At 37.8% G+C, this 22,018-nt stretch overlaps 1 protein-coding gene across 1 annotated transcript in view; it reads left to right on the forward strand.

Moving 5' to 3' along the window:
• HCN1 (hyperpolarization activated cyclic nucleotide gated potassium channel 1) overlaps positions 1-22,018 on the forward strand; it is a gene marked incomplete at both ends in the record, with an annotated part of 208,456 nt that overhangs the window by 128,751 nt on the left and 57,687 nt on the right. The window contains one exon of the mRNA XM_084278588.1: positions 11,380-11,598. Within this exon, the coding sequence (XP_084134714.1) occupies positions 11,380-11,598 (219 nt within the window). The remainder of the gene's footprint in view (positions 1-11,379; positions 11,599-22,018) is intronic.

Below are 22,018 nucleotides of genomic sequence, written 5' to 3' on the forward strand. Positions count from 1 at the left end.
AGGACAGTATCCCTGTCTTTACAGATGGAACTGGGACCTGATGTTCCTTACGTCTTAGGTGAATGCAACAAGTGGTCTGTCAGCTCCCTCAGGGTGTTAAAAGGGGAGAGGAGCATGTTCCCTTTCCTTCCCCTCAGACTATGAAATCAGTACCCCAAAAGTTAGGACATTCTTCTATCATTTAGGTTAACCTTTCTCTGGTATAGGAGGGAAATTATTTTTTTATGAGTCACTGCATTTAGTTTTTTTAATGCCTAGTCATCATTTAGTGGATGGTGTTTAGGCTGCTAAATATTTTTTCTTTATATTTTATTACCTTGAATGTCTCTCAGACTCTGGTAAGCACTTGTGGTTTTAGGGCATCTGAATTTAAGAACAGGTCATTGGCAATACTCAGATGAATTCTCAGAAAAAGAAAAGCCTCTGACCTAGATCCAGCCTACTTGCTTTTACACCAAGGTTTGTTCTTTTCGTAGAGCCAAAATAAGATTTCAGCTGCAAAACTCCTTTGCTTCCTGCTGTCACTGCCTAATACAATAATGCACAGCTTTTTGTACGATGTAATATTTGATGGAGGACTGTCATTTACCAAAAAAACAGATCAGATCTTGAGGGTTCAGATATTTAGTAAGTTAATTTCCTGAGGAACTGTAAACTAACCAGATATAACCTAAAGTCTCAAAGGCAATAGATTAAGAAATAAAGAAACAAACTGACAAAGTGGTGCCTTCAATACCAGCTAAGTGAAACAGAAGGCTTGAAACCAGAACTGAACCTCTGCCCTTAAACGCTGTGAAAAAATAAAACATGGCAAAAATTATATCTTTGGACTATGAAGAAAAAGAATTGAATTTGCTTGTATAGTACCAAGCATCACCTTACCATAAAAAGAACCTGTGTTTTAAAGCACTGGAACTCCTGAATCCTAGTACTAACCTTTATGCTGATTTTCCATGTGAAACTATAATTGGTTCACCTTCATTCATTTTTAAGCAAATTAAAACATATTCAGAGCTAAGGAAGACACATTTGCCTTTATGAGTAGATTATATGAGATTTTTATAAATCTACTGAAAACCACTTTTTTTTTTTTTTTTATTTCCTAAGGGTACATTCCTACAAATACTTAGAGAAAAAAAATTTTGGTAGAATATGTTTGTATGCATGTAGAGCAAGAAAAATGTATTTCTTGGAAGATCAAGGTTTGACTATTTTGAAATGTTCTTATTGAGAAAGCATTGTGATACTATGATTTGGTGCATATCTGCCTATGTATCTTTCAATTTCTGTATCGAGTTTACCTAGCTTTCTCCTAATAGTCTTTTCTGCCACTTGGTAACTTAGTTATTTCCTTCCTTTTTTCTATGTAGCTTCAGAATCACTTCGATTCAAAGAGATTGGTGATAGCACTCAGAAAGCTAAATGTCCAATGCCAAGAACATACCATTTTCATTTGTCATTTTGTTTGGGATCAGATGCTTCACATAATTTACTGTCTAGTCTGAGTTGTTCACAGAATAGAGAGATGCAGTTCCTTCTGCTTAATTGTCCTTTCTAAATTGGCTGCAAATATTGTCTGTGACAGTGGAGATTCTTCCTAACAGTTTTCAGTAAAGCAGTACACTGTGGAGTCACGAGTCAGGTTTATGTCATTTCACTCCTTCAGCCGTCTCCCAGAAATTGTACTAAATTAAGCACACATTATCGTCTGCCTGTTCTTGACTATCAGATAGCGACTGCTAGAAAATTCAAAGCTTTTCTTCATGGTTGCGTTATAAAAGCATTTCATAAACGGTTTGATTCAGTGCTTGAGGCTTGTTAAGTAAACTGTTTTGCATCATATCCAGCTGCTTTCCCAACTGAAAAGAGCAGAAAAAAAGATATGATGTCTTTAATACACTCTGATTTTTCACCTCTCCTGAACAATGCTATTTCATGAACTTCAGTTTCTCACTGAAAATGCCTCCTTGCGGGATATATGTTTCCTCTTATTAGACATGCCATTGTTTTGACTTATTTTCATTTTTATTTTTCATCTTTTTCATGTAAGAAAATGTATGTCACTGGAATGCATTGTTTGCCCTGTGAAGTTATGTTATTTTTATTAAAAACCTGCAGATATACTTACTTCTAGTAATCACTTATTGTGACCACACAATACCTTTTACTTATTCTGATTACAATATATTTTTCCTCTGGCAGGCAACATGTATCTGTTCCAGTCAGTTCCTTGCAAACAATGACAATTTTATTTCAGGATCAAAAAACAGGGTAATTTGAATTTGATCAAACTTCAAACTCTGCTACCAGAAAGAAGAACAAAAGTCAAATATCTTAATCAGATTTTAAAGTTATTTGATAAATTTCAATGAAAGGGTCTCAAGAACAAAGTTCTGCATGGATTGTCATGGTAACACCTGCAGTTTCAGTGATAAACACTTGTAAAAACATTATTTTTTATATACATATTTTCTCATAAAATGGGAGGGGAGAGGAGTGCTCTCTAATGGTAATAACGGTTACTAAAGATGATTTTATATAGCAAGTTTATTAGTGAAATATATTCACAACTGGTATCCAAAGTCTAGAGCCTTGATGTTTCCCTTGCAGAAGTAGTTTACATCCTCGCTGAGCTCTTTAAGGAACTGAAAGAGAAACCCTTTAGAAATGCCTGTCTGCTTCACTGCACTCTGATCTCATTTTTCCAGCAGATGGGCATGAAATGACACCATGGGTACATTTTGGAAAATTCCTTCACCAGTCTTCATCCCTGAGTTTGTCACTGACTGACTGACATTGGGGCTGTACTTAATACTGGTAGATTAAACACGCCCAGGTCTGTTGTCTCTCCTGGAAGCCAATTGCCTCCACAGCTTGCTTCCATACCACTGGACTTCTTAGTTAGCAAGGCAAGGTGGCCTCTAGTGAAAGTTTGCTAACTCTTGGGCTGTGTTTGGGAGTTATTTTGGAGTGTATTAATTGGCCTGAGCCAAACCCATTGCTTCTGAAAAGTTATGAGTATGGACAGATTCCACAGTGGGACAGTGTTTCCTGGCACTCTTAATTTTTCACATGGGAAAAAATAGACATAGTCTGAACTTTTAATGTTTTACTCTAAACTTTAAAAAGAGCTTTATAACAGCTTTGTAAACTGTAATTCTTAACAAAAAAAGTTATTAAAATATTCCTTTAGAATAGAATGTTATTTTAAATGAGATTCATGCATTACAAACTTTCTTCAGTCTTCTGGATTCAGTTAAAGGAGCACAGTGACCAAATAAAAGGATGAGTCAGAGCTGGCTGATTCATAAGCAAAATAATAGATTTTTTTTTCCCATAAGCTTTAATTTATTAGTTTGTAACTTTAGATACACGTCTGTAGGAATTCATTACTGTATCCCTGATTAGGTACAGATACACAGAACAAAGAGCAGTATTGGGCAGTACAGAAGCCTCCCCTATGAGATTCTGAGCATATCTTCTTGTGTGAACGATTCTTTTGAATGCAAGGGGCCTATTCATGTGAGCATAGTAGCTCAAATGTGTGTGAAAGACCAGGCTATGCGCATAAGCCAAACATCTGCACTTCTGTTGTTGTTTTTGAATCGCAACACAGATTCCACAATGAAAATTATTCTTCATTGCCACAAAAAGGTGATCACAGGTAGATATTCTTGCTGCTTGCTTTTAACGGGGCAGGAGTTGTATTAATAGATAAATACTCATTTTTTTTCTGCATCAGGAAAAATAACTAAAAGGAAAAGAAAAATCTGTTACACTACATTGTTTTTATTTGATGGCTAGTGCCAGACATAGCACCAAAACATGAGTAAGCTATATTGACAGCAAAGTCATGTAGCGACTCTGAACAAAGTAAATATATAATATTTAGCCATTGCTCCTCTAGTCAAACCTCTTTTCCTGTGGAATGCAATGCCAAACACTTTATAAAATTTTTCTGCCAGTATTGGTCTTGAAAGTATTTGCTGAGTCATTTGCACCATCTGTTATCTGTGCATGTATCAGCAGAGAGAAAAGTTGAGAAGTTTCTAATACATCTGCTTATTCTACTGAGCTTTCCGATTCAGTTTTTTTTTCCTTAAATCATATGTACTTAAACACTTCCTAAAATATACTCTTCTTCCTTGCTTTTAAGATTTTTAGAATAACAGCAGAATTTTTAGTCTTCTAAGTCTGGTCCCACCTTACATTTGTTTACTAGTTTTATAAAACCACCAGAGATTCTTAGTATCAATAGATGTGATAAGAAGTAGGGGGTTTGCATGGCAATACTTTCACCACTGCATGAGTTTTGAAACAGTGAATATTGAGCAAATTTCCTATTGTCCAACTTGGTTATTCATTGTGGTATTCAACCAACTTATAATTTGTGTTTTGAAATACAAAAGCAGAGCCAGAATTTGAAGATTTGTAGATGTCAAATCCAAAGTGTGAGAAACTTTTGAGGACAGTGATACTTCTATGCAAAGTTAAGTGTTGTAACAGGAAGATTTGTACTTGAATTTAGAAGATGAAAGATTTGGTAAGAAGTGTGTCTTTTTTGCTACTTGTCTATGACATGCCTAATAGAAATATCATTACCTTACAGGTGTAAACTTTCCATAGCACACCTTTTTTGATAGATAAAATGTATTTTTAAAAGTTCTTAAACTTGAGAAGTCTTTAAGAAACTGTTGGAAATAATGCCTTACAAATAAATATATACAAACAAGTCATATTATGGCTGTATAAGAAAAAATACACATTAATTGAATTCTCTTTGGAAAAGACTGTAATTTTTACAGCAACTTCAACCAGCAGTGGCACATGTCCTTCACATTTTAGTCAGAGGTTTACTTAGGGCCACTACTTCCTGTGACAGCACTAGAATCAGAAAGAATATTTATGGACTGTCTAGCTGCCTCCATACTTATAAATGGAAGATCACCACACAGCTAATACAAAACCATCCAGGAGATTCCTAAAGCAACTGGATGATAACTTCCTTGTTCAGGTATTAAGGAAGCCAGAAAGGAAAAGTACCCTACTAGATCTCTTGCTCATATAAAGTGATGGACATGTGGTGGAAGTTGAGGTAGGTGGACCTCTTGGCCATAGTGACCATTAATTAGTGGAATTAAAAATATTTGATAAGCAGAGGAAAACTGTCTCCAAAACTTCAACACTAGACCAGCAGATTTTGGGCTGTTCAGAGAACTAGTTCGTAAGGTCCCCTGGGAAACTGCTTGGAAGGCACTCATACCTTTTTTAAGTAGTACTTTCTAAAAGCCCAGGAACAGGCAATTCCAAAATGTTGGAAGTCAAGTGGGTGGGGCAGGAGGCTGGCTTGGCTGAACAGGGACTTTCTTCTAGAGCTTGGGTAGAAAGGGAAAGTGTACGGGACAGTGGAAGAAAGGTCAGTGTGGTGGTTTGATCCTGGGTCTCACAACTTCTTGCTGAACAAAATGTCCAACATACAACTAGGCAAAGCCATAATGTGTTGGTTGGGCAATTGGCTGATGGGTCAGGCCCAGAGAGTGACAGTAAATGGGGCTGGTGGCCAGTCACAGTGGGGTTCCCCAGGGTTCCAGTTTAGGCCCAGTTCTTTTTAACATTTTCATAAACGACCTGGACTCAGGGCTAAAGGGTGTCTTAAGTAAATGTGCAGATGACACTGAATTGGAGTAGCTGTTGACTCTGTTGAGGGTGAAGAAGCCTTACAGAGAGACCTGGACAGATCAGAGAGCTGGGCAATCCCCAACTGCTTAAAGTTTAACAAGGGCAAGTGCCGGAATCTGCATCTGGGAAGGGGCAACCCTGGCTGCACATCCAGAATGGGGGATCAGATGCTGGAGGCCAGCCATGCTGACAGGCATTCAGGCATCTTGGTCAACAGCAAGTTAACCTTGAGCCAGCAGTGTGCCCAGCCAGCCAGGAGGGCCAACCATATTCTAGGGTGCATCAAGCATGGCATTGCCAGCTGGTCCAGGGAGGGGATTGTCCTGCTCTACACTGCACTGGTGCAGCTTCACCTTGAGTACTGTGTGTGCAGCTTTGGGTGCCACAGTACCAGAGGGGTACGAAGCTATTGGAGAGTGTCCAGAGAGGGCAACGCGGGTGGAGAAGGGTCTGGAGGGGAAGTCTTACGAGGAGAGGCTGAAGTCTCTTGGTTTGTTCAGCCTGGAGAAGAGGAGGCTGAGGAGACCTCATCATGGTCTATGGCTTCCTGATGAGGGGCAGCGAAGGGGCAGACGCTGATCTCCTCTCTTTGGTGACCAGGGATAGAACCCAAGGGAACAGCATGAAGCTGTGATGGGGAGGTTTAGGCTAGATGTTAGGAAGAGGTTCTTTACTGAGTGGGTGGTTGGGCACTAGCACAGGCTCCCCAGGGAGGTGGCCACAGCACCCAGTTTGGCTGACTTCAAGAGACATCTGGACCATGCACTCAATCTCATGCGCTGACTTGGCTGGCACTTTATGGAGCCAGGAGTTGGACTGGTGTTCCTTATGGGTCCCTTCGAACTCAGGATATACTGTGATTCTATGCAAAAAATTCCCTTTTAATGGATACTGCAGTAGGAGTGGGATAGGAGCTACCGTCTGTGTCTTTTGGGTTTCAGCACAGGAGAAGCTCATGCCAGCTGCCTAGAAGGAATGTACCTGCTATGGCTTAGGAGAGTGTTATGTGGCCAGTGCCACACCACAGGCATTTCTAGCAGTAAACCAGTTGGAACCAAGTTCTAGAGCTTGTAAATGTTTTCTGAAAGTTTTTAGTTTTCTAGAATAGATTCAAACCACCTGTGTCCTGTGATGACTTGTATCCATCTTACATCCTTCAGATACTACTTACTTTCAGAAGAACCTAAAGACAGTGGTGAGTGTTTAGGTGAATGGATATGTGTGACATTACAAGGCAAGCTCTTCAGGTTAGGGAGAAGGCTACTTCCCCACTCCTACTGCAGTTTTGAAAGTGAGAATGAGGAGTGGGGGCTCAAGATCACTGTAGGAACTATTTAACTTAATTTCTAAGTCAATCTTTGCTCCATGATTGTAAAGCATGACCTTGCAAAATGAGAGGACCATTTATGTGACACATGCAGCAACTGTGATGTGAAAGGAAAAAGGAACTGAGTCAGAAATGAGGGAACCACTACTGTCTGTGCAATGGTCTGCTTGTTAAGAGATTTCAAAATCGATTTCTATCTCAGTGGAAGGGTATGGCTGAGTGAAGATAAGATGTGCCTGAGGCAATGATAACAATATGGGAGTGGAATTGATTTGTCTGATGACAACAAAATCTAGTAAAAAACACCATAGATTCTGGTAAAAGAAAAACCCTTTCTTAATCCACCAAGAAAAATAATTTGCCTTTTATTGTTGTCCCTTCGAAGGTGCCGTGTGACCTTTGTGTGATTTATTCCTTGTGAGCTGAAAGGTTAATAGTACTAAAAGATATTTATAGCAGGCTTGTGTGTAATTATGAAAGGAAAGATAACACCCAGTGGTAAAGGAAGAAGCTTGGAAACAGGCTCCTAAAAATCAGGAGTGTCCTGTGATGAATGCATTCTTCAGGATCACTGCTAAGTTTAACATACACACTTAGAGATGTAATTGGAAATCATCAGTGATCATTCCTTTCACAAATGTGAGGATTTCCTAATATCGTCAAGCTAGATTATGTAATCAATCCTTGGATAAACAGCTGTGGTATTTCTCACAATTACAGTCTTTAATAGTTTTTCCAAATTAATGTCATTTCATTTAAAACATTTTAAACCGATTACTGCTAATCTGGAAACTGTGATCAACCCATTGTCAACTAAGAAATTAAATGCCCTTTTTTAGTGATTGGTAGGAGCTCATAGAGGTTGTGTTTTGGTTTTTTTTTTTTAAATCCATATACTACTAACAGAATATGACCATTTAGGGAAACATTTAACATGTATTTATGCAAATATTAATATTAAAAATAGAGTCATGAAAAGCTGACTATGTAAACAGAGGACAGACTTATTAACTTAGAGATGCTATCTGTGAATGTGCTCTGTAAAAATCTCCTTATTATGCAAGTGCAAAAATACTTCTTATTAAAAAAAAAAGTCTTTGTAGGATAGGAGCAGAGGAGTGGCTACTCCTCACTTTTGTACAGCAAAGAGTAGCACTTTGAAATGGGGTTGTGGAAAATTCCAATCTCTAACATGGAAAAAAAAAAAAAGTTAAGAGCTGCTCCTGCCAAACCCTTAGGTTATATAGTACAAGTAGAAAACTAATTAAATAATAATAATTATCATTTCATATTGTACTGTTGGTAGTGACATATATGATTTAGAGGATTTGACATTAGAACAAATTTTCTTTTTAAGTTTCTATATTTGGGATAAATTACTGAACAACATAAGTAACTGTGCTGAAATTTTTATGTTCCACAATGGTATTTGTTCTTTGTCATCTTAAAAGAGACCCCTATAGAAACTAAAAAGACCAATGATTGCACCTGATTTTAGAGGAACTGATTGATTATTAAGGAAAAGAAACAAATAAAAAAGCATTAGGAAGTTCTTTCAGCACAAGATCCTTAGACAAATCCAAGCTGAATTCAAATGTTTTGTCAGGCTTTTTCCACCAGGTATTTTTCTGCTTCTGCTGAAGCCTTTCTGCCCATCTGAGGACCAGCTCCTCAGATCCATCCATCCACAAATGCCTGAATTGTGCATAGCCTGTAACAAGGTCTGTCACAAGCTATGTAGTAATGTCTAATGCTGCTTGTATAACAAAATGGCAGATTGAGATGGCCCTGACCCTCCAGCCTGGATTCAGATGGAGTTGTGACTGAGGTGTTGGATCCTACTTTGACTTTTATATAAAGGTCGATACATGTTTAAACATGTATTTCTTTTTTTGTACATTTTAGTTATTTTCTCTTCTGGCATTAGAACTCATTCCCTCATGACACTCACTACTTCTCAAGAAGTATTTAATTTTGTTTTCACTCATCCTGTAACATACTTAGCAGAAAGACCTCCTTGTATTTTTTTTTCTTGTATCTCATTGTTTAAATTTTCATTTTCTTTCTTAAAGACAATGGTGTTTTACATAAAACTACGATTCACAGACTTGGAAAGGAGCTCAGTCAAGAAATAAAACTAACTAATGTTTGATTAACTCAAAGACTTTAATGTAAAAATATATTCTTACTGAAAGAATTTAAATTGAGAATTAGGATATGATACAACAGATTTATAGGCAATATCAGCTTTTAGTTTATTTAGTATTTATAATAGTTATGGGAAGAAATACAGTTTAGGGGCAAAATCTATGGAGCCCTGGAAGAACTAAAGTTTTGACCGTACAACTTCTTGAATACTATGGCTTTAATAATGCTACTTGTAGCTTTAAAAAAACCCAGATTTTTCCCCAGGAAGGAGTTTCTTTTTTTTTTCAAATGTAGTCTACATAAAGCTGCAATTGCGAAAGAGTTTGGTATGGGTGTCTAACAATTCTCTTATCAATTCTTTCCACCCAAAGGACATTGATACCAGCTGGGATAAAGGTCCTCCAAAGTAGACCATGCCTTGATTGCTGTAAACTGCTTTCCTGAGAGATAAGGAACTTAGATTAAAACACCTGCACTGGCCCAGAGAGCAAGGAGTTTCTGTGTTCCCAGATGGATATTTGAATCCTGAACTGGATATTTTCTGCATTCTTTCAATTTTGGAGTATTTTTTAAAGCCCCAAAACAAAGGAAACTTATTTCCTTGTTACTCAGTGAGCTCCCCTTAATTCCCAGCAATCTAAGAGAGTGCTCTTTTTTGGTTTTAAGTACAGACGTTCAAAAACTATTCCTTAGCCGTATTTTCAACACAAAATTTTCACTTGTGAAGATAGAAAGAGCTCATAAATCTGAAAAAAACTTTTAACTTAGAAAAAAGTGTAAATACAGAGAAACCATCCATTTGTGAGTTGTTATATTAGTGATTAAATAGCACTTTTGTCATCTGCAACTAGGAGTTGCTGGCTTATTTCCTGTTTCCAGTTATTTTAGCTAATATGAGGTCTAGATAATACATTTTATTAGATGAAAAGCACAGGAGTAGTTAATAACCGTGGCATTTAAATGGCAAAAGAGCAAGCCTGAAGCTTTTTGAGAAGCAAGAGCATTGCAGCACAGCTTGTATGGGTGGTAATGGCACACAGGCATTGGTATTCCACGTGTAAATTTTTTTTAATAGAAAAGCTACTGCTGATTTGGAGGGTTTTTTTGTGTTAACAGGATTATTATTTTTGGTCCTGTACATTAGGCACTGTGCTGCATAACTGCCTAATCTTACTAATGTCATCCCAGATCTTCCTTCTCCACTTCTTCGTTTCTGAAATGATCCTTAGTTCTTTGTGGTAAATAATTTTTTCTCATGTATGCTGCATGCCTGCAAGCACAATTTATTTTCCTGGGCACTGGATGATCAACAGCTATAAAAGTATTCACATTTCTTTCCTCTGACAAGGAAAACAGAAAAATCTGACAAGGAGTCCCAGGGCTTTTTTAAAAGTGTTGAAGTGTCTGCTTTTCTTTGGGAACAGCCCTTTGACTGTCTTTACATCAAGCTAAAGGGAGGATGCTGACAACACCTTTGCAATTTTAAAAGCTTGTGAGAGAGCTGTCTGGTGCTGCTAATCTCCCAGAGAGAATGAGAAAGGATAGCTACAGATCAGAAATACAAGACCGGGGTATTCACCTTTTCTTCTGAGCTCTGTTACACAGACTGTGGCTAAGAACATGGGTTTGCTATGGTTGCAGAATAAACAGATTTCTTTTGAATTGAGATGCTTCTGGTATAAACACAATGCTGCAGGAAAAAAGAGGATAAGCAGACATCACAACAAATAACACTATTTATTTACTGTCCTTGGGAAGGGAAACAGCTGGTAAGATGAAATGTGGTTGTGTGTTAAAACGGACAGCTCTGAAAAGAAAGAAATGGGGCCATAGGAGTATGTTCATGCATATTAAAATGAAAATACTTCCTTTTTGCGCTTGATAAGTCTGCATGCTCAGCTCTTTCTAATCCATCTGCCATGGACTGTAAAATAAAATTGACCTTTAGTCTCCTTGTAATTAGGTTAACACCCACATTTAAGAATACAATCATGTATTAAAAATAGTCAATTTTTTTTCATCTCACTGTGCTAAGTACTATCTGGCAGAATCTCTGACGCTTTATCTAACAATTAATTTGGAAGGGATATCTCTTCTCATGCACAGAGGATACATTACCAGACTGCTCTTTCAGAGCCAGTAATCTATGATCCCACTATACAGGTACAAATGTATTTTTCACTTCAGCTGCTTGCTGGCTCAGTCACTTGTCTCTTTTCTTGCAGAACGATTCCTGGGGAAAGCAGTACTCATATGCACTCTTCAAAGCCATGAGCCATATGCTCTGCATTGGTTATGGAGCCCGTGCCCCCGTCAGCATGTCCGACCTCTGGATAACTATGTTGAGTATGATCGTGGGGGCTACTTGTTATGCCATGTTTGTTGGTCACGCCACTGCCCTCATTCAGTCTCTGGATTCCTCACGGCGACAATATCAAGAAAAGGTAACTGATTTTAGCATAAGTCTATAAGTTTTGAAATAGATTAATAGGATGGTCTAGCTGTGAAAAGTCCATATGAATTTATATGAAATGATTTAGTAGCATCTGAACTCTGTGGCAGATTTCAATGAACACAAAAGAATTCGGAATGTGCCACAGGATCAACATATTCCTTCATGGACCCACTTTCTGTAGAAAGCTGGTGGTTCTGCATCTGCATACTTCACATGCCTTGAATAAATTTTGGATATGAAACTTGCTTTTAAACTCTGTAAAATCTGTGAAAACTCCACCCCCTGATTCAGACTATGCTTTATATCCCTGTGCTACACTCTAGGTACTTAATCTAGGTAGCTTGAACAAGGGCCTTGAGTTCAATAACTTGGGCTTGACTATACAATTTCTTGCCATACCTTTGGATTGCAGTTTAGGGATAACTGTGAATTTGTCAATAGGATGACCTTTAAATGAGGACCAGACCAAATCAATTAGTTTTGCTTATAACAACCTCAGAGGATGCCTTCATTTGCTTTATAATGGTATTGTTTACACACTTACCCATGACCTCTCCAAGAACAAAAGGGAGGGCTGCTGTTGTGGTTTAGGCCCAGACAGTAAAGAAGCCCCACTCAGCCTTGCTCACTCCCCCGTGGTGGAATCCAGGAGAGTCAGATGAGTGAAACTGGGAAAACTTGTGGGCTGAGATAAAGTTTTATAGGTAAAGTAAAAGGCACATACACAGGCAAAGCAAGACAATGAATACATTCCACACTTCCCATGGGCGAGCAGGTGTTCAACCATCTTCAGGACTCTCTTCCTTTGGCTTCTCTGTTATAAGCTGACCATGCCATCATATGGTATGGAATATTCCTTTGTTCAGTCAGGGTCAGCTACCCCGGATGTGTCCCCTCCCAACTCCTTGTGCACCCCCAGCCATCCCACTGGCAGAGTGGCGCAAGAAGCAGAAAAGACCTTGTCTCTGTGGAAGCACTGCTCAGCAATAACAAAACACACCTCTGTATAACAAAGCCATCTCTGTATTGTCAACAGTGTTTCCACACAAAGCCAAAACATAGCCCTGTCCTAGCCACTATTAATAACTTTAACACTGTCTCACCTGAAAACAGGACAGTGGCCAATGGATGGAAAAGTAAAGAGAGTTTAGTGGAAGAAAGACAGTTCTTTATGGAACATTTAAAAAGGTTTGTTGATTAATTGTAGGTATGATTTGAATTAAAAAGGCATACATGGGCACAGTGTGGGAATTTTCTGGGATGAGTACTAATCACCATTGTCATGCTATGAAACCAGGACATGAGGCTAGGTATGGTGGCATAAGAAAGAGAGGATCAGAATGACCTCAGCAAGGGATAAAAATCACGTGCAGAATTATTGAGGTGTTTAAAATAATCCAAAATCAGTTATTAGAGTAAACAGGGGGCTGGAGAGGGAGGTCAGCTGACCAAAGTAGCAAAATCTGAGATTTCATGTTTGCAGATATGAAACACAGCCTGAGCAATAGTATTTGGCATATGTCCATAAGAAAGACCAGAAAAGGAAACTGGGTAGAAATGTTGGTGTGGTGGAACACAAGCCTGGGAATGAAATACAGCAGAGAGTAAGTAGAGGAGAGGGTGACCCTTGAGCATCTGCTCAAGATGAAGAGGAATAGCTTTTTTGTGGGGCATGAAAAAGGGAAAATAAATTTTTTAAAAAAATTGAGTACGAATAGCTGGGGTGTTTTCTGTGGAAAATGGAGGAAATGAGAGTATGTGGGAGAAAAGAGTTTACATTCAATTTTGTTAACCTCAGGTTGCAACAAGACCACAGCGTCAACATATCAGAGACAGGGAAAGGTAAGGGTTGAAATCTTAAATCCAGTAACAGAGAAATTAGGCACTAGTTGACAAATTAATCTCACAGTTGTTTAAAACAGAAGTTTCCAAGCAAGAAAGCCCACACTATGTTATCTTAAACATCAGAGTGAGAAGTTTAGAAGAAAAGGATGAGTGAGCATTAAAATCTCTAAAGATCTGAGTGCTGTCAGTGACCATGTGAAGCCCCCAAATCCGCATCACTGTAAAGTCACGGGGCTAATCCTGGTAGGTCATGTAACCCGAACTAACTGTGTGCTGGTCTGTTCTGCCTGCTGAAAGAAAAGTAGTTTTATCAAAAGGGGACACTTCCAGGGAGCTGTGGGACAGAAACGTCCTAACCAGAGTCATGAAGGAAGACAGAGAAGGAAACACTAAGCCTAGTACAACTTCAGTTTTTGTTAGAGGTTAGGGTCAACATATATACACATACATGCATGTATGAAACCAGCAGAAATGTCATGTTTTCATGTAACAGCACGCTCTTTATTAAACATTAGCACAGAAATGCCTGGCATTTTTCAGTTCCTGCAGTTCTCAACATTTTCATGCTTTTTGGTTTTCTTATATCGGGGGCAAAAACATAGCATAGGACTGACAATCACAAATTAAAGAACTGCGACAGAAATTGAGTGTCTGTGCTTTAGCAAAATGGCGTGTGTGGGTTTTTTTTTTCCTGGTAGCCATGTGTATGCTAGTTATTATGGGCTAAGCATATCTGAATTAAATAACTATTTTCTATTGATTTCCGATACAATGAAATAATATTATCAGATGTAATAACTATACTGACATGTTTGTATATTCTTGCCCGTTGCTTTATCATAGTTTAATCATCCATTTTGAAATAAATCTTTTCTTATAGCCTAAGAATTATAAGCTATTGCTATGTCCTGGTAGCAAATTTTGTATATATTTTTCTTTACTCTGCAAACTAGATAAGGGGGTATTTCAGAGACCTATTTAAAAAGTTTGTTCTACCCATCTTGTAAGCACATTTTCTAAATTAACAAATAAAAATAGCTTATATTTCACTTACTTGAGACTTGGACTTAATATACTTAACAAATACACATCTTTTGGCTCCATCATTATCTTTATTAGAGTTATGGAAAAGAGTGTAAATAACATGAATTTCTAAGTAACATAGTATGGTAGCAGATATAAAGAAAGAGGTTTTTCTTTGTTTTTTCTCTGAGTACTGTCATGCCAAAACTTATCCTTCTGGGGTGGTGTTGTGTTGCATTTTACTGCTTTAGCTAAAATAATATTTCATAAATATATCTGTGGAAGAAAACTAATGAGAGGAGAGTTCTGGTCTTTCTCACATTGAAATCAGCTAGAAGTGACATATTTGCTGAAATCACCGTATCTGCCTCATTCAGATCCTCCCAAAGGTCAGGGTATGCAAACTAGAACAGGCATAATTCAAATTGTAAGAAAAAAACCCAAGGAAGACAAGAGAGAGCTTTTATTAAGCCAAATATGTCAAACACTATCTAAGAGCACCAGCTAAGAATTTGACCTATACCAAGCATTGCATGCTGAGAGAAATCAAACTATGGGAAGAAAGCAAATACTGCTTCTCATATTTACTGTTTTAGGCCAAATACATCATTTATCAGAGGAAATTAACAGTGATTATAAGATGTCAAAAGTAGAAGGTGGACAATAAAACCACATACCAAGAAATCCTACAAAAAAGGATGCACTGGTACATTCTGGTGACTTTGAGGGAGTTCAGATATTTTTCTGCCGGAGTGGAGCTATTTTCTGAGAGAAAATATCTATCAGATTGAATATGAGTACTGAATCATTGGGTCTTGGTATCAGTGAGTGAAAGGCCAATTCCCAACAAGGGAGGAAGTATACCTGTCCAAGCCATGTATATGCGATCTCCTTTCAGTAAGAAAGTCTGACCATTCTACCTTATAAAAGCACTGAATAAATCATTGAATCAATTGCATCTTAGCACTTCCCTTCTTTGGTATAAGTCAATGATGAACTCGGTAGTAAATAAAAGCAGTATCTTCAGAAGTAACACCTTTGAAATCTTCTAATCACAGGATGTTAGGGGTTGGAAGGGGACCATTAGAAATCATCTAGTCCAACCCTCACCCTGCCCAGAGCAGTATCATCTAGGTTAGGTCACACAGGAATGCTTCTGGGTGGGTTTTGAATGTCTACAGAGAAGGAGACTCCACAGTCTCTCCGTGCAGTCTATTCCAGAGCTCTGTCACCCTCACAGTGAAAAAGTTTCTTCATGTGCTCCAGCTTGCACGTCTTGCCCCTTGTCCTATCACTGGACATGGCAAAGAGCCTGGCTCCATCCTTCTGACACTTACCATTTACAAATCTGTAAACACTAATAAGATCACCCCTCAGTCTCCTTTTCTCCAGGCTAAAGAGGCTCAGCTTCCTCAGCCTTTCCTCAAAAAGGAAGGTGTTCAACTCTCTTCATCATCGTGGTGTCCCTGTGCTGGACTCTTTCAAGGAGTTCTGTGTACTTCTTGAACTGAGGGCATGGCACAATATTCCAGGTGTGGTCTCACCAGGGCAGAGTAGAGGGGTAGAAGGACCTCTCTTGATCTAGTAATACTAGCACATCATTACATCTCAAAAACAGTTGTCTTTGCAAAGGCAACATCTATTTGAAACAGACAGAAATGGAATTGTAGCACTTGCTGTCAAACCAGTGTGAAACAAAGCAGCCAAATGAACAGTCAATTGACAAGGAAGTGAAGATCATTAGTTAAATATTTCTTCTTTTTTATGTTGGCAGTTTATAATGTGAAGATGTTCACCTAATGCTGTGGATGTCATTGAATAATCTTGATTCAAGACAGGTTAATGTTTCCTCTGTTCCAGTCTGTCATGGGCATAAAATATACAGGAACAAAGTCAAAACAAGCTAATAGAGGATAGATTTGTAGTAGCATTGAGATTGTCTCATAGCATGAAGATTTTTAAATTGGATTGATAAAATAACAGCTATTAGATCCATTTTCATTATGCTATCATTTTGTATGTTTTGATTTTTCTCTATTGCTAAGCAACTCAACCACACAAGGTTTCAAAAATAGAAAAAACAATCAAAGCGATTTTACAAATTGCAAGTAATAAAGAGGCATTACATATATTAAATTCTACTATATGCATATCATAGAAAATAGAAAAAAATGCATCTCCATGTAGTGGATGCTGCCCCAGTCATGTGACGATATATTAAATCATTATTAAAGCTGTGAAAGAATTCTGGGCTTGCCATCAACTTCAGATATCCCAAAGGACATCTTGTAACCCTCTTATCTCTTGATGCATGGTCCTTAGCACATCTTCAATTAAATCAGTGTAGTTCATAGAGAGAAAAGGACATAAACATACTTTTCTACAGAGAAAAAGCAATAATTCCATATAAAGATAATTTAAAAGCAACTTACTAATTATCACTGTGTATTTTTACATAGACATCATTGGGATTTGAAGCACCAATTGCTCATTTTTCGTTTCTTAAGCAACCAAAGAACTGTTTACAAATGAGTAAGAGTTAGGGCAGGAGGACAGCTCAATAATTTACAGCACAAAGCCTTGCATCAGCTTTTTGAGTCTGCCCCTTGTAACTCCAGTTCGAATGTGTAAATTGTCCATGTAACCCCTGGGGAGACAGTCAGTACGCACTTGCAAGAGGCAGACAGCTCTCAGAGGCAGCTTTGGGGTAGCAGTGGATGAAACACATTTTCCCTTTCCCTTCCCCTCCACGAGGCCATGGTACATACTGAAGCCAAGTTCTTGACATGCTCATTAGTATTGCTTTGATACCTAGATCACTATCCTGAAAAATCTTGGATAGCTCTAAGTATCTTCTCTGTAAGTGTCAGGGACTTGCACACTTCCACTAGGAAATGGCTGTGCTGGTCATGACCCAGATGCATAGGGAAGGAAAAGTTGTGGAAAGCAGCACCACAGCACAGTTTAACTAGTTGTGTACCAGCTTTTGGTGTGTTTTAAATTAAGCAAAATATAAATATTCATACATGTATAAATGTAAATACACACTTTTTTGTCAGCTTGCCCTTGCTACAGTTTGGAATCAGGATTTCCACTGACTGCATGTTATATATACCGTTCACAAAAATCTTTGAAAATCTAGTTGCTGAAACTAGACAGACATTCAAAGTACAAATTGCAGAAGTTTTATTTTAGACATCTATCTGAAATTGCAGTTCTGGAGTTTTAGCATGGAATTCCTGGATCTGATCTGATCCAAGCAGTAAAGTTCCTCATGAAATACTGATTTCTAGGTTCAGTAGCTATTCACGGTGTTCATAATTTTTTTTTTTTTAAAAAACCCCTCAGACTTCTTGCTTTTCTAATGCTGGCAGTGTTTTTTAGAAATCCTGAAAATAGTGTAACACAAAAATGTTCTGTGACTCTCTCAACTTCTCTTAACAATAGTCCATTTTCACTTATACAGAATAATTTTAGCAATAGTTCACAGCATGTTCAGATTGCTGGAGAAGGTGAGCCACTTGGCAGACAAATCTTACCTTTTCTGTGAGTTGTGCTACATTATAGAAGTCACCTCGAATGAATTTACTTATTTTGAAGAATAAGGAATGGTTTACCTTATCCTGTAGTTATATCTACTTGCAAGAAAAAAAAAAAAGGGTAAATAAAGCAAAATCTTGTCACTACCAGCCTGTAGTTTTGCAAGTTTTTTATAAAAATCTCATCAGCTTGCATAGATATATATCCTCTTTAGCTTTGCCACAGCACAGTTTTTTATAGTAAATGATTTTTGAAGTGTATTAGAAATGACCAGTTGCTAAAAGTGTTATGCAGACTCAGACCTTCAGGACTGAGTATTGACTGTACCAAAAACATTACAGCTCTTGTAGTATTGTGAACTAGAAAATTCACTATTACCTAAATATTTGGGCATAACTGGGAGTCATTGCTTGGGACAGTTTCCATTGATTGTTTCTGTTAGTCATAATTATCAGTTTTGTGGTTTTATTTTTAAGTCCACTGTGTTAGAAAAGGGACTGTAAGACTTGACTTTTGGATTATTTCTGAACCATTTTACCATCATGTGGATGCCCCCTCCCTGGCAGTGTCCAAGTTCAGATTGGATGGGGCTTTGGGCAACCTGGGCTAGTAGAGGGTGTCCCTACCCATTGCAGGGAGGTTGGGACTAGATGGGATTTGAGGTCGCTGACAACTCAAACCATTCTATGAATCTATGATCATACCTGTTTTGGCAAACATCAGGTGACAGGCAGCTAAATGGATAGATGTAGTCTTCTTGTCTTCTGTGAGCCTTATTGGTCCTTCTAGAAGGTGCTAAGATTTCTTAGAATAAAGCAAATTACTACAAGATATTTGGTATAACCAAATTGCCAAACATTCAGAACGTGAAAACACACATGACTGACCTCAGAAAAAAAATCATTAAGATACTCTGTTTCAAAGGGCACATACTCTTATTTAAAAATAACATTCAAAAAGAAGAGATTGTAGGTATGCTAATTTTTTTGTGTGTGCATTCTTTTAAATATTTGATACATAATTAAGACTCAGGTGAACTCAATCCTCTGCCATATAAATGAATGCAAAAATACAGCCATGAGAGCCACTGCAGAGAAACTTGTTTATTGAATGTGAAAATATTTGTTGTGTCAGAATAGGGCCTCTACTGACATCAGTTGCCTTCTCTTTCTGTAATCTAATCCTTATCAATTTGCATTATTATAATTAACAGAATTCTGATGCACATAGTTGTGATATTTAATTTGACCTAGATCTTTCCATCCTTTGAAATGAGAAAGAACAACAGATACTATTGCAACAACTGAGGACAAAAGCTATTCCCTGTCTCCTCCTAATTAAAAATCAAAACTTGCTCATCTTTAGCAATACAGTGATAACCAAATGAACATGGTTTTTCTTTTCAAGTGGAACTGAATCGTGCACTCTGTTCTAGGGTAAGACTTTTGCAGAGGAACGTAAATCAGTCAAAATGTTCTCACCAGAGTGCTCTCCTCTTTCATCCTGCTACTTCGTTATTGTGTTTCAGCTTCTCGTTATGGTCAATCTTGCTGGGGTAATTGTGTTGGTTATTTTTGCCTTGCATCTCTGAAAAGGTGATTGGTTCCTCCCAGTAGCCAGTACTGTGCAGCCAAGTGCTATCCACCCGCTGCATCATACCTGTGCCAAACTGTAATAGACTCCCACTGCTTCTAAAATGACAGATGGGATTTACTTTGATTTATTGCTGTGTTGTGGGTAATTTACCTATAAAGTGTTCTGCTGTCTTGCATTATGGATTAGGTTTGTAACAGTTTTCTGTATGAAATTGCAGAGCAAGCTCGTTACAATTTCAGCCATGTTCATGATGACTATATAAAATTGTCTGTGCAGGCATGAAGTTTTACTAGAGCTGGATTTTACACTGATCTTTTCAGAATAATTGTCATAGCGTTACATGTCAAATAGATTATTTTTTTAAATGGAAACATACACCAAGGAGCTAACTTTTTGTTTTTCAAAGTCGCAGTTAGAATACAGTACAAATTACCTTCAATCAAGAGAAAAATCTGTGATTCACACCAGATAGATATAACTGGTAGCAATTATCCCAGTTACACTAGAATGATTGTGCCAAGGTTCTGTATGTGCAGAAGGAAATAACACTCAATATTATCTAATATAATATGAGTGAGAAAATAATACTTGCTTTGCAGATTTTTTTCTTTGCCTTGTTAGTGAGGAAGGGAAGAAAAATTGATTGATTATTTTTATCTTGACTTTTAAATCATAATTCTCTCTCAACCTCACCCTGTGTCTTGCAGTTTGAGTAATTAAAGCATGTCTGCCTTGACAATGTAATAATTTGTATAACTAAGACATGCAGTATAGATTTACAAATGCTTTGGAGTGCAGAGGATAAGAGTAGAACTGAAACCTATTCTCTACAAAAGAATATTTTAAACAGTCCTTTGTATTATATTGTATTCAAAGTTAACAGTTTTGTTGAAGTGGTTACTAACCTTGAAAAAATATTGGAACGCTAATTCAAGAAACCTCTATTAGAACAGAGGCTCAGTAATGAATAGTGCAGTAAAATGGTTTTGTCCCCATGTCTTTTTATAAAATGCACCAGACTTATCTTTTACAGCAGATTTCTGCAATGACAACAACAAAAAAAATCATCAAAACCTTTAGAATACATTTTTCTAAACACTAACTGTTTACTGAAACACTAATTAAAACAAATTTTTCATAAAAATGCACTAATAGTATGGGTTGGCTTTGTACAATTTGGGGTTAGAAAAATGTCATTTTCACATAAGCAGCTGTACAATCTCTATCTAGACAAAATATTTGTTCATCAGCTGCCTTTTGTTATGAGCAGCACCTGTAAATGTTCAGGCAGAGCTGTCTCAATGTATTTCTTTACTGCAGAATTTGATGTAAATGTAAAAATAATTTTATAAAGTTTAAAAAAATACTGATAAATTTTTAAATTAAAACTGAACAGAAGTCTTTGTGTGTTTCTTATTTGAAATTTGATAGGAGCTGGTAACCAGAGTTTAATGAATTAATTCCTCTAATTAAGATACCTTCCCATCCTTTTTTCTTTTTCAAGTATTATTTTGGGGGGAATAGGTCTTTTTTTTTACCCTGACTTTGTAGGGAATGTAAATAAGTGAGAGGAACAGGAGTTCACCTGGCACAAAAGCCTAGCTCTCTTTGTTGCTGCTTCAGTCCTGCACAGCATCAAGGGTTTTGTAGCCCTTATTTAGGCAGCATCTGTCAGCACCAGGAGATGGATCTGGCCTCTCCTCAGCAGAGTACCACCAACACCAGCAGCAGCCCAAATGGCTAACACAAAGGAAAACTGAAGCAGGGAGCCCCAAAAGATTTACCAGTGCAGCAGAGCTGCTCGAAAGGCATCCTATGGTATGCCTGCAAGGTAAAAAGCATCTGAAAGTAGCAGGAGCCAAAGGTTACCTGAAGTGGGAGGCAGGGAGGGATGAAGAGAGGAAATAACTGGGACTGCTCCGGGGTGAGAAGCTGTCGGCTTGTTTTAGGGAAGAACTGTGATAGACATAGGAGCATATAAAGAGGGATATGTTGATGGCCCTTGAATTCACCTGCTGAGAAGACCCTCCCATTGGAAAGTACATTTCCTTAACTGGAAAATAATCTGAAATTATTTGATATGCTCTCTGATTTTTGACCGGACGGGTAGAGATGAGCCTTTTATTTCCACCTGTATTTCCCCCACTTACCTTGAGGATCAGCAACGCCTATAAGTGGACAGGTCAATAAAATAACAGAAGAAACCCAAAATGAGTAACCAGTGGTAATACTTACCCGGACACCATCTCATATCACCCAGTAGGCCAGCTGCGAGATTTTGGGTTGCATGGGCAGATACAGGTTAGTACCTGATAATCCCTGCTCCATAGGTGCACCAGTAAAGTAGACAACAGTATTTAGTGTTCAAATAGTTTTGCTAGAAAAAAAATCTGAAAGGAAGTAAA

Source organism: Gallinula chloropus, assembly GCF_964237585.1.
Source record: "Gallinula chloropus genome assembly, chromosome: Z".
NCBI classification, from domain to species: domain Eukaryota; kingdom Metazoa; phylum Chordata; class Aves; order Gruiformes; family Rallidae; genus Gallinula; species Gallinula chloropus.